The sequence below is a fragment of the Paramacrobiotus metropolitanus genome, unplaced genomic scaffold (genome assembly GCF_019649055.1).
Source record: "Paramacrobiotus metropolitanus isolate TYO unplaced genomic scaffold, Prichtersi_v1.0 Parri_scaffold0000026, whole genome shotgun sequence".
Classification (NCBI taxonomy): Eukaryota; Metazoa; Tardigrada; class Eutardigrada; order Parachela; family Macrobiotidae; genus Paramacrobiotus; species Paramacrobiotus metropolitanus.
This window is the reverse complement of record NW_026570246.1, coordinates 1,268,563-1,279,479: the sequence shown is the minus strand read 5'-3', so window position 1 is coordinate 1,279,479 and position 10,917 is coordinate 1,268,563. Positions and strand designations below refer to the sequence as shown.

The 10,917-nt window shown below is 42.4% G+C and overlaps 2 protein-coding genes across 2 annotated transcripts; both read right to left on the bottom strand.

Moving 5' to 3' along the window:
• Nucleotides 1-3,095, bottom strand: LOC129587745 (E3 ubiquitin-protein ligase MARCHF5-like). The gene is made up of 4 exons (XM_055481638.1): nt 2,395-3,095; nt 2,129-2,331; nt 1,313-1,443; nt 1-828 (listed from the first exon to the last, which is right to left on the bottom strand). Exons 1-4 carry the CDS (start codon nt 2,556-2,558, stop codon nt 352-354), a joined length of 975 nt encoding a protein of 324 aa, XP_055337613.1. The 5' UTR covers nt 2,559-3,095; the 3' UTR covers nt 1-351.
• A 2,108-nt stretch (nt 3,096-5,203) lies between these two features.
• Nucleotides 5,204-10,850, bottom strand: LOC129587699 (isoleucine--tRNA ligase, mitochondrial-like). The gene is made up of 5 exons (XM_055481566.1): nt 10,618-10,850; nt 8,915-10,056; nt 7,632-8,062; nt 6,678-7,470; nt 5,204-6,362 (listed from the first exon to the last, which is right to left on the bottom strand). Exons 2-5 carry the CDS (start codon nt 9,592-9,594, stop codon nt 5,279-5,281), a joined length of 2,988 nt encoding a protein of 995 aa, XP_055337541.1. The 5' UTR covers nt 9,595-10,056; nt 10,618-10,850; the 3' UTR covers nt 5,204-5,278.
• Nucleotides 10,851-10,917: the final 67 nt, after the last annotated feature.

Sequence of the window (10,917 nt, the reverse complement as noted above, 5' to 3'; positions counted from 1 at the left end):
TTTGGCGCTCCACTATTCACTCCATTTCATAACCGCGCTCTTCATCGTTATACCCGTACACCTACAGGCCATTTTTGCCCGCAGTAAACAGAGTACAATTACATCACCACCTGACAGACAAATTAACACCGCTGCGCCAAAAAAAGAAAAACAATCCGCTATGCTAATGAATGCTGTTCTGTACACCAACTGAAAACCACACCGATCACAGGGGGGAACGAAATCCCGGAAGTGACTGCATACAAACATACGTAGCGAAGCGCTACCGCATGATAGTATGACACACTGTCCAGCACCTTCACAACAAGAGTCATAATTCTCAAGGATGTCTTTGTGATGGCGAGCATACTGTTAATAGTGGTCTTCTCCGGTATCAGCCTGAGTATCAGCATCTCGCGTTTCAGGGGCATCCATAATTTGCCGTTTATGATACTGCTCATTATGCTTGAGCTTGTAATAAATGCGCAGTATACCTTTGATGGCAATGAATACACTGCCGCCAAGTACAGTGCGCTCCAAATTGGATTTGACACGCTGGCCCAGTAGAAAGCGACCGATTAATGTGGCAATGGTGGGAAAGACCAGGGCGCCGCACAATATCCGCGACGGGGAGCTTTGCTGTTCGGCATAGGCCAGATTCTGCTCGGGACGGTCAAAGACGAACGGACAGATGGAGTGCATGATCCAGCGCCAGTTGCGCGCAATGTAATCCTCCCAGCGCAGCATCTTACCCCAGATTAAGCAGGCCGGAATACTGGGGAGGGTAAGTAGTAGGAGCATCGGATCTGACCGCTCCATTAACTGCAGACCTTCGCGGTGTCCCAACACCTATTCAACAGCACGTCTTTGTTATGAGCAAAATAAAAACCGGATAGCTAAAAACCCATGGAACACTTCGATAATTGTTCTCCACTTGCATACCGGATGCAAAACGCAGCAGAATGTCAAGGAACAATACGCGCAGAATACTGACATACATTACACAAAAATACCGCCCTTCCAACTTAGTATTTGCGAATATATACAGTATTCCTGACATTCCTTGTTAAGCTGGCTGCATATCATCACAAACTGTCAGTCGTAACTTGGTTATCAGTAGCATTTTGCATTTTTCTCGAACCATAAAACTCAGCAGTTACCGAGCGCCTGGATTTTGGGTGAAAAGAACTGAGCTTGTCAGAAACGCCAAACTGCGCTAATTATATTTTTACAGAAGGAAGCGGCTCAATGCACGCCTTAACAGGCATTATTAAAACAGAAACTACGTACACACTACACAATGCAAATTAGGCTAATAATATTACCAACGTACCTGCATGACAGTTAAAGCTCCGTAAGAAACAGCTGTCCAGTATGTGGCTCCAACCAGGCATAATCCCGCAAAATATGGGCACGCTTTATTGATATATCGCTCCACACGATCCAGAACTTTATGTACAATACCTGGTAAAGATACAAACGCAAGAGCGTGATGCAATCGTTTCGACCAGTTTCACAATACCTACTAAATGATACACAAAAACTGAAAGCTGCAATCAAATCTCAGATCAAAAGCAACAGATAAATATGTAAACAAACAACTCGCGAGGAGAAAGAGACTTCGGTTGGTTTTTAAGCTAACTATACAGTACTGCGACCACCGACCGCTCTCGCAATAATTGTAAATTGGCTTATCATGTAAAAGCACTAAATGTCGAAGGAAAAAAAACTATATAAAACAACTTCTGTCCCTCTGTTACAGAAAAATATGATTATTTTTTACTCGTCAGGCGAAATTTCTCGCGCAAACAAATTAATCAAACCTACACGCACCTGCATTTCCCACTCCTGCCATATTAACTTCGTCAATCTTATAAGAAAAGTCGAAAACAGCTAAAAAAAAGCCTAACAAATCCAAAACAAAACATGCATAAATATATAAACGCAAATCAAAACAATTATATAATTCGGAAAACCTTTTCACAAAGTTAACCAGCATACAACGTCGAATCAGATTTAAGAAAATCCTTTGGCACTGTTATTCCGAAATTTTTAACGTTTATCCAAATATAAAAGCACTCAGCCGTACGAATATCACTGCAAGCCACTGACAGTCATCCAGCTTGTCTCCCTTTTCTTGAATTCTTACCTACGTCTCCGAATTTGACCAGATAGAAGGCGCCACACTGTGGACACGCGACTGGAATGGTGACGATCCCTTTCTGCTGAGCGTCAATCCATCGCTGCAGACACGAATAGTGCACCCACTTCGTGGATCCCCGACAACGACACGGACGCAGCCAGCGCATATTGGGCTCTTCTTCCTCACCCGCGAAGCACACCCAACACGCTCTGCAAACAGAAACACAATGCTGCCACTTCGAACCGTTCCATCTGCTTCACTCGGGGTACTACCTCTCGAGCACGGATGTGTCTACCATGTTAGCACCGTTCTTCACTTCGAAGGCGACGGAATGACTGCCACTCGCCACTGGATCATGCACGGGATTTCCCCGTAACATCTGCGCAGTGCCAGTGGATTCCACATCCAGCGCGACAGATGGAGGGACCGGATCCATGATGAATCTTCCCGAACAAACTTACGTTTAAAGAGATAAACACGGCTATAGATAGTTCTCGAAAACCAGAACTGCGCGATTCGCGAACATCGCCAAAAGTAAACCAACAAACTCAAGCACTGCAGAACTCGACTGGAAACTGGAGTGGATACTGATAGTATGTATACGCAATCGATCACATCTGCTGATCTGCAGGTAAACGCTCAGCTGCATAGGAGAACTCAAACACTATTAACAGCCAACAGCTAAAACATTATTGAATGTGTTCAAAATTCAAAGCAGAATTCTGTTAGGAATTCCCGCACATTAGATAAAAGAACTAAATTTATCGAAACCGAAAAATTTTTAGTAAACTACTAACCGTAAGGCGTAAACTGCAAAAACTTATTACTGGCTAATAAGCTGTTGAACACAACAAAGTCACGTCACTGAAGTAAACAGCCGTAAGTGCAACTGACTGGCGAGTATTCATTATACTCACTAGTAGACCCCGCGCAAACTGCGCGGAATAAATCGGTGACGTAACTCACGTAAGCCGAAGGAGTATAAGATTAAATGGGAAGTTTAAAATAAGTTTTAAAACAGATTTTAAAACTTACTGCGTGCTATAGTGTTTACGTTCTGTACGATACGATTATGCGGTAAGTACTGTCGAGTGTCGCGTGCTTTCCACAAATTCTGGCTACGTGTAAACTTTCCACATGTAAACCGTACCTCAGCCACCCTACCGGAAACAGTGACAATCCCTGTTTTTTATGAATGTACACCTGCTGACCTGCTCATTGTAAAATTGATATCATGTCAAAAAGTTCATCTTTTCATCAGAGAAGTTTTTTTGCGCTAGCAGACACCGCGCAAATTGTGCGGAATGAATAATCATGCGATAATAGCAAAATCCAGAGTTTTCATTGATTTATACTGGAAAATTTGCCTTTAATTTTAAGCAGCGATGATCTTAAATTGCGAAATTTTTCTTCCAAAGTGGAACAGCTTTTTCATTTCGATCGGGTGATTTAATTCCACATCAGTCACCAATCGGTTAAATTCACTGCAGTTGCTGCACAGCGGCTTTGTGATACATCTCAGAACTTGTTCTCCCTTCCAATTTTTTTGCCATTGGGAGCTTTTTAAGCTGCGAACTATCCGATAAATAACTACGATAAATAACACTCATAACAGTTTATCACTGATTTATAATCTCAGTTTGACCACTGACGCCGCGGGTGGCCGCTATGTCCCAGTTTAACAATCAGTAGAAGTATACAAATACCGCTATAATTATAGTCTACTTGCTTTCTGTTCCTTTGACCACAGAAAACAGTTATCTAATTAAATTATAATTAATTAATTAAATAATTCCCATTAATTAAATAAGGGTAGAAAAATTTCGGTGTTTATTTCTACGCTTTCTTCCCTGCGTTCCTAAAATGTGACTTTATTCAGCAAAACCAATACACATACATACTGGTATAGTCGGATATGATGTACAAAATGAATAAAAATTTTCTTAAGCGCAAACTATTACCCAAAATGTCAGTTACATGATTGCTGCTCCGCGAGCTCCGCTCGCGCCGCAGCTCGGCGTCGCCTGCGGCTCCGCCTTCTACGACAACCAACGATATTATTTCAAGTTTCGCAAATATTCTCTCGTTTTCTGGATCTGCCTATTTTGGTTGTTCAACCTTATGTGACACTTTTCGGTGTTCAATCTTACTGTAAGTGTGGATTGTGGAGTTAAAAATCCAAGCTCATGTGGGATGTGCAGCTGCCAACTTGCTGTCATTTAAATCAGCTTGCTTCCCTTTAAATCTTGTTGTCCTTTAAACTAAACATGCAATGCCGTCCTTTTCGGACGTCGTTTTTCACAGAAAACAAATTAAATGTCTCTTAAGTCGTAGCAAATTTTTTAAGTACTTCAACGGCAAACCAGTAACAATGACAACCGCCGTGGAAACGTTGCAATTTTAAACTGATCAAACCACCGCGAACGACAGCTGCCTTAAAAACAGTTTCGAGCAGCTGTAGTGCAGTTTCATACTCGAAGACTTTATAGGTCTTCTTTCTCAATTCTTCTTTTTTCTTGAAGCTAACTACTCATGAAAAATTTATAGATTTATTCAAGACTACGGAATAATACATAGTCATGGTTCAAAACCTTCAAAGTTTTCCACAGTCCTTGGAAAGTTGGGCGACGCGTTATGGCTGTCGAAACAGTGGTGGTCGGTTTGGCAGTGGTGGATTCTTGACTTTTCTCATAGGCTTTCTATGTTAAAGTTTTTTTAAGTTTTCTTTCAAACATTTGTTTTTCTTCAAAAACTAACTTTTGCTGGCAAATCTGTACGTTAAGGGCTATCGAACGACCTATAGACGTCGGAGTTTGGTTAAGTGCAGCGCTAATGCATCGATGACACACACGGAATTTCGTTAAGGCTTATCCTTTTATTATTATAGATTACAGTACTTATGCAGTCGTAACACGGTATCAAAATTTTAGAAATCCGAAGAAATGCAGGTTACGATTACCTGCCAAGTGTTAACTATTGTTATTCTGGTGTGTTAGAACTTATTAGAAAACCATTAGTATCTGCCATGCTATACAATATAATATTTGCCATATAATACACAAACAAAATTAATACTAAATATTCACCATTTTTATTTCATGTAACATCTCAAAAAACAGTCTGGTTTCCAATGTGATTGCAACATCACAAAATGAGTTAAACACTCCAGTTGTCACCGATAACACCAATACACCGTTCACATAGATCTTGCTCAACTTTGTCCAGCAAAAACTTCCGACAACGACCGCATGGCCGCTTTTCCACATTTATACGAGAAACACCGAAACGTCCGGTAATTCCATTACTCTTTATCTCTCCTGAGACATCAAAGCGAGAATCTTCCAATGAATTAACATTTCTCCACTGCTCTATATGCACCATAGAAACTCCGAAAAAATCTGCCATTTCCTGAGAAGCTTTCTCGTCGCAAAAAGGCGCCAGCAGTTGAAAGACATCGGGTGTCAGCATAAATCGTAAATTCAATTTCAGCAAATGTTCTCCCGTAAACTGTTGATTGACCGAGTTCCGTATTTCCTCAAGCACGTCGAACATACGAAGTACTGCGGTCTCGTCTTGTACCGACACAGTCGCATCCTTCCATACGTTATCCGCGAAAAAGTTTCCAAAAGTCTTGTTTGATGATTCCAGATAACTGTTCACCTCTTCTGTTAAATACGGTGCAATGGGAGCAATCACAAGGAGTAAGCTTTCCAGCACATAATGCAAAGTCGTCAAAGCCGATCGGCGCTTGACGCTATTGTGTGGTTCGCAGTACAAGCGGTCTTTGATCACAGTGCAGTAAAATGCCGAAACACTGACGCTTACAAAAGCAATAAAGTCTATGATGACTTTATTGTATTCCATGTTCCGGTAATGCTGGTCGATGTCTGAAACAAATTTGTGCGTTTTTAGGAGCATGTAGCGGTCAGTAAGGCACAGCTGCTCAAAAGGAAGGCTGTTCGTCGCTGGATTATATCCATGCAGGCATCCAAGCATAAAGCTGAAGATGCTGCGCCATTTAGCAATATTTTCCACTACGCTATCCACAAGTTTCGGACCAAACAAAATATTTGTAGAACCAGTAGCAAACTGCGCAACCCAAATCCGAAGAGCATCAGCACCGTATTTCTGTACAACTGAATCCGGGTGTATCACATTTCCAAGCGATTTGGACATTTTCCTTCCTTTTTCGTCCAACGCAAAGCCATGCACAAATATTTTCTTATACGGTGCAATATTTCTAAAACAGAAATAACCCAAGAATATTTCATTGCTTCCATCTAGAATCGCTAAACTGCACCTACAAGAAAATTTTCGTTTTGTCTCCGTACTACCAGGATTACCAGATTTAGGAAATACCGGACAGTGGTATACTTAGAAATCTAACGACGATAATCCTCGTCAATCGAGAGCTGCTAAATCTACTAGTCTTCTAAATTATTAAAAACAAATCCACAGAACAAAAGTGACTAATGGTCCGTTAGTCCTAATGGTCAAATTAACTAAACACCGCCTTTAATCAGGACCGTTTCATAAGTTGAATACATTAACATACCGTAGTGCAACGCTGGTCAATAGTGACGTCTGAAACCATGCACCATACTGATCATGCCCTTCCAGATACAGGTCTGCCACCTTCTTATTTCCTAACACACAAGCCCACGAAGTTCCGCTTTCGAACCATATATCGAGAATATCCGTGCCTTTGCGCACAGCTGCATCCGGTAGAAGTCCCAGCGAACATCTAACTGGCTCTGGAAGCAGACTGGGTACATCGCGGTTCCACCACGCACCCGAACCTTCTTCGGCTATCACAGTCCTAATGTGCTCAATACTGTCCTTACTGATTAATGACTTGTTCGTCTCATCATAAAACACTGGGATGGGAACGCCCCACACGCGCTGCCTAGATATACACCAATACGGCCTTTGCTGCAGTTGCTGCTTCATATAATCCATACCATTGCTAGGATTAAATTCCACTTTCCCCAGAGCTTCTACTGCAGCGTCTCTAAGTTTTTCCACATCAACAAACCACTGGTCACTGGCACGGAGAATTACAGGCTTCTTGGTGCGCCAGTCATAGGGATACGAATGCACAAATTCATCGTCACAATGCAAAAGCAGTCCTCGAGAATTCAAGTGATAAATAACAGCACTGGTCCCTTCGGTGAGAGCATCAAGCCCTGGCAAGTCAAATCCTGCCGAAGGTGTAAATTTACCGTCCTCATCCACGTAACAAACGGATGTATCCAACTTGTTTGCCAGCCCTAGCAGGTAGTCGTCGTGCCCATGCGCGGGGGCTGTATGCACGAGGCCGGAGCCTTTTTCGGCTGATACGTAATCTCCTGCAATACCACCATAATCAACAAAGCAATCTTAAAAACACTGTCCATGTCAATTAACTGGGCAAATGAGAGAACTAGCCACTTGTTACTAATAAATAAAAAAAACTGTCTATTTAGCGAAAAACAACATTCCCACGAGGCACCAAGAGTCCAAGACTCACCTGGAAGGAATGGGCATTCCTTGGATTCGTACAACGGGTGCGCGTATGTTGCGCTCCGCAAATATCCACCCGGAAAAAATCCTTTCTTCTTGAATTGCAACCCAGTCAATTCCGAGCAACGGTCGATGAAGTTCTCCGCAAAAAGAAAAACTCCCGGTTTTTCAGGGCTTGTTGAGACAGCCAATACATATGAGACGTTAGGATTGAATGCGATGGCTTGGTTGCCGGGAAGACTCCACGGAGTGGTTGTCCAAATAACCGCATACCATGGTAATTTCTCTTCTTCGCTGGAAAGTTGAATTAACTCCGGCTTTTTCATCAGTTTGAAAGCAGCATAGACGGCGGTGCTTTTGTGGTTATTATTGTACTCTAATTCCGCTTCCGCCAAAGAACTTTGGGAAGACGGTGACCAGTACACTGGTTTTAGATCCCTGAAAGAGAAATAAGTATGCAGCATTGTTTCATGGTCAACATTCACTTCAAAAATAAGTTTAAGAAAGGGAAACTGCAATTTTTTTGCTTGCTAAAAATCTGCTGCATCCCTGGTCACAATTTACAGATACATTCTATGGTCTACCTTAGACATCAAACAAAAAAGAAAAGTCCGAAAATACAGAGTACAGCATTTCCAGTTACACTACTTTATTAGGCTTCAGCCAGTACGAGTACGCATAACAATTCGCGTGCGCAGCTTTACACTGATGCGAATGCGAAAACTCAGGGCGTGCTGCTGGCGATAAATGTTTTTGATGCTGCCGGCGGAAATTAAAAACTCATGACGTCACTGAACGATTGTGATTGGCTAGCCTTTTTCGTCCCGTTTGGAATCATGTCTTGCTCGGCAGCATGGCTCTGGCAAGCAGCTTGTGATGTTGCCAAAAACTTAAAATTTTGGCAACATCGTTTTGGGGTGTGGGGGGATGCTGGGGGTTGTTGCCGAACATGTCCGAAATTCAGATTGTGTTTGTGTCATTGCTCACCTACTACCGTCTTGCAATTACGAATATCGCCGCTTGAATTTACAACTTTACCGTGTAGGTTCCTTTGGATTTTCTCATACGCACAGGGTTTTTTTTAAGTAGAATTGCCTGCTTCTACAAAATTGAAGCTGCTTTGAAAAAGCTGGGCGTTTATTGAATTAACGCTGCAACTTGAAATTTGCACTCAAACGGCAGCTTGTTTTCGCATTCCCGTCACTAATAAAAAGCAAAAATTTCCAATTTGGCAGAAATTAAATCATTAATAAGTAATTTGGGTCAGTATTAATGTTATAATCACATTACCTGTAGATTAGCTTTTCTTTAAATAAATTCCAAAATAACTCGATCTGTTTGGCCTCGTACGCACGATCGCGTGTAAAGTACGTGTTCTTTCCGCTGCTCCAATCAGCAACAACACCCCAGCGGCGGAATCCATCCCGCTGAATTCCCGAATACTCTTCCACCACCTTCTCCGCCTCCGTGCGCACTCGCAGAGGCTCCTTTTTGCCATCTTTGATTTTTAGCCGTTGCAACGCCTTCAATTCAATGGGCAATCCATGGCAATCCCAGCCGGGCTGATAATCCACTCGGAATCCTTTCAAGATTTTGTATCGGTTAGTAATATCTTTAAGAATCTTGTTGACGGCATGGCCCACATGCAAGTCGCCGTTAGCGTACGGTGGCCCATCGTGCAGGATAAATTCCGGCCGATCAGCGCGCACAGTTTGCAAGTGAGTGTATAAATCATCAAACTTGGCGGATACGCGAATACTCTCATCAAGAGCTACACGTGGTTCGCCATCCGCAATCCGTCTCGGAAAAGTCGTCTTTGGCAAGATGACGGTGGAGGAGTATTTCTTTTTAGAGCCAGAGTCGTCGTTCTTCGGCTTCGGTTTGGTTTTTGAGCTGGCATGTCGTATTCCAGGTCTGCACGTACGAATTATACACAGTCTCGGGAACACTGCGGCAGCAGTTGCGATCATGCCGAATCAAGGAATCGTTGAGTCATCAACTTACCAACATGCAGAAAACGGCTGAATTCAAACTGCAAGTCGTGCAGTTCACAGAAATTTGTAGCGAATAAAAATGATGTTGAAAACTTCGAAATGCACTTAACAGAAGCAGCAAGTTGCAAAATAATCAAAAAAGAAACAAAACAAAGGCACAGTACTAAACTTACTAATAAACACCGATGCCAAAAAACATGCAAGCCAAAATAAGCCATCACGTAACATACGTAACGGGCGGGCGTCCTTTTCTGGATGCGCAGGCGATTCTCAGCGTGCACTACGATGCGGATTTTGGATAAACGCGATTTTCTGGGATGATCAGCTGGTTTCGGTTGCGGGCTGTTGACTGCTGTCTGTTTTCCTGGTCTTCTTGTAAGTGAAGTGAAGTGAAGTGAAGTTTATTGTCCTTGCAACGAGGCGATTGCCCCCTCTAGGCTTCAGACAGCAGAAAGAAAACAGAGTGTAGAAACAATATCCAGAAATATAAACATGAAAACATGAAGGTCTTTTAAAACAAGCAGGAAACAAAACAAGCAAAGTAACGCGTTGGCCATTAGCACATGAATAGGCAGAAAGGAAGTGAGTACTTTTACTGCGGTTGCGAAAAGTCGTTTTACCAATGTGGAAAAGGGAGGGAGACGATCGCGCTGGGGTCGATGCGTAAAACCGAAACCCACGAAATGTACAAAGTAATTATTAAGTTTCTCAAAATTTTCAAAAGAAAACCGTGGGGAAAAGGAAAGCACCGACACTTACGCACGTAATCGCCTTGTACTATCGTTGTCAACTATATCGCAACCGTGAAATAATTGCAGGAAAGAAAGAGAAGTTGACACCAAACATTAAGTAACTTCACAAACAATAAATATTCGAGTAAAAAAACATTTAAACAAGAGTTTTCACTTTTTAACACTTTCTTTCAAGATCTTTACTGATGGCAAATTGTTCAGTTTCACGGTATTCAGGGCTTCGGTAAAGGTGGCCAGCGTTACATACGCAATGGATTGTAGCGGAAGGTCATTCCAGACGGACACGAGTCTGTTGAGATATGATTCATGGGTGACTGGAACTGTTCTACCACAAATGGTTGTTGGAGCCGGTTTGATAGGACATGGATGCTTCAGGAGACGGTCAGATGTTCTGGTGTTACCTGCAACAGACTCAAGCACAGCAGCCGAGAGCGTGAGCGGTGATACGATTTGGTCACCCAACGGAATTACTTGGAACACCAATTTGTAAATAAACAACAAGGCTTTTTCAAACGACGTATGCTTAGATCGTCCCATTTTAGCTCTT

What these genes read in the sequence shown, in the direction of transcription:
- LOC129587745 (XM_055481638.1), bottom strand. Translation starts at nt 2,558, where the DNA reads ATGGATCCGGTCCCTCCATCTGTCGCGCTGGATGTGGAATCCACTGGC. An exon ending in GACACATCCGTGCTCGAGAG is followed by an intron (nt 2,332 to 2,394) that starts GTAGTACCCCGA and finishes TTCTGTTTGCAG; the next exon opens with AGCGTGTTGGGTGTGCTTCG. An exon ending in GGTCAAATTCGGAGACGTAG is followed by an intron (nt 1,444 to 2,128) that starts GTAAGAATTCAA and finishes TATCTTTACCAG; the next exon opens with GTATTGTACATAAAGTTCTG.
- LOC129587699 (XM_055481566.1), bottom strand. Translation starts at nt 9,594, where the DNA reads ATGATCGCAACTGCTGCCGCAGTGTTCCCGAGACTGTGTATAATTCGT. An exon ending in AAAGAAAAGCTAATCTACAG is followed by an intron (nt 8,063 to 8,914) that starts GTAATGTGATTA and finishes TTTCTCTTTCAG; the next exon opens with GGATCTAAAACCAGTGTACT. An exon ending in GGAATGCCCATTCCTTCCAG is followed by an intron (nt 7,471 to 7,631) that starts GTGAGTCTTGGA and finishes GTGGTATTGCAG; the next exon opens with GAGATTACGTATCAGCCGAA.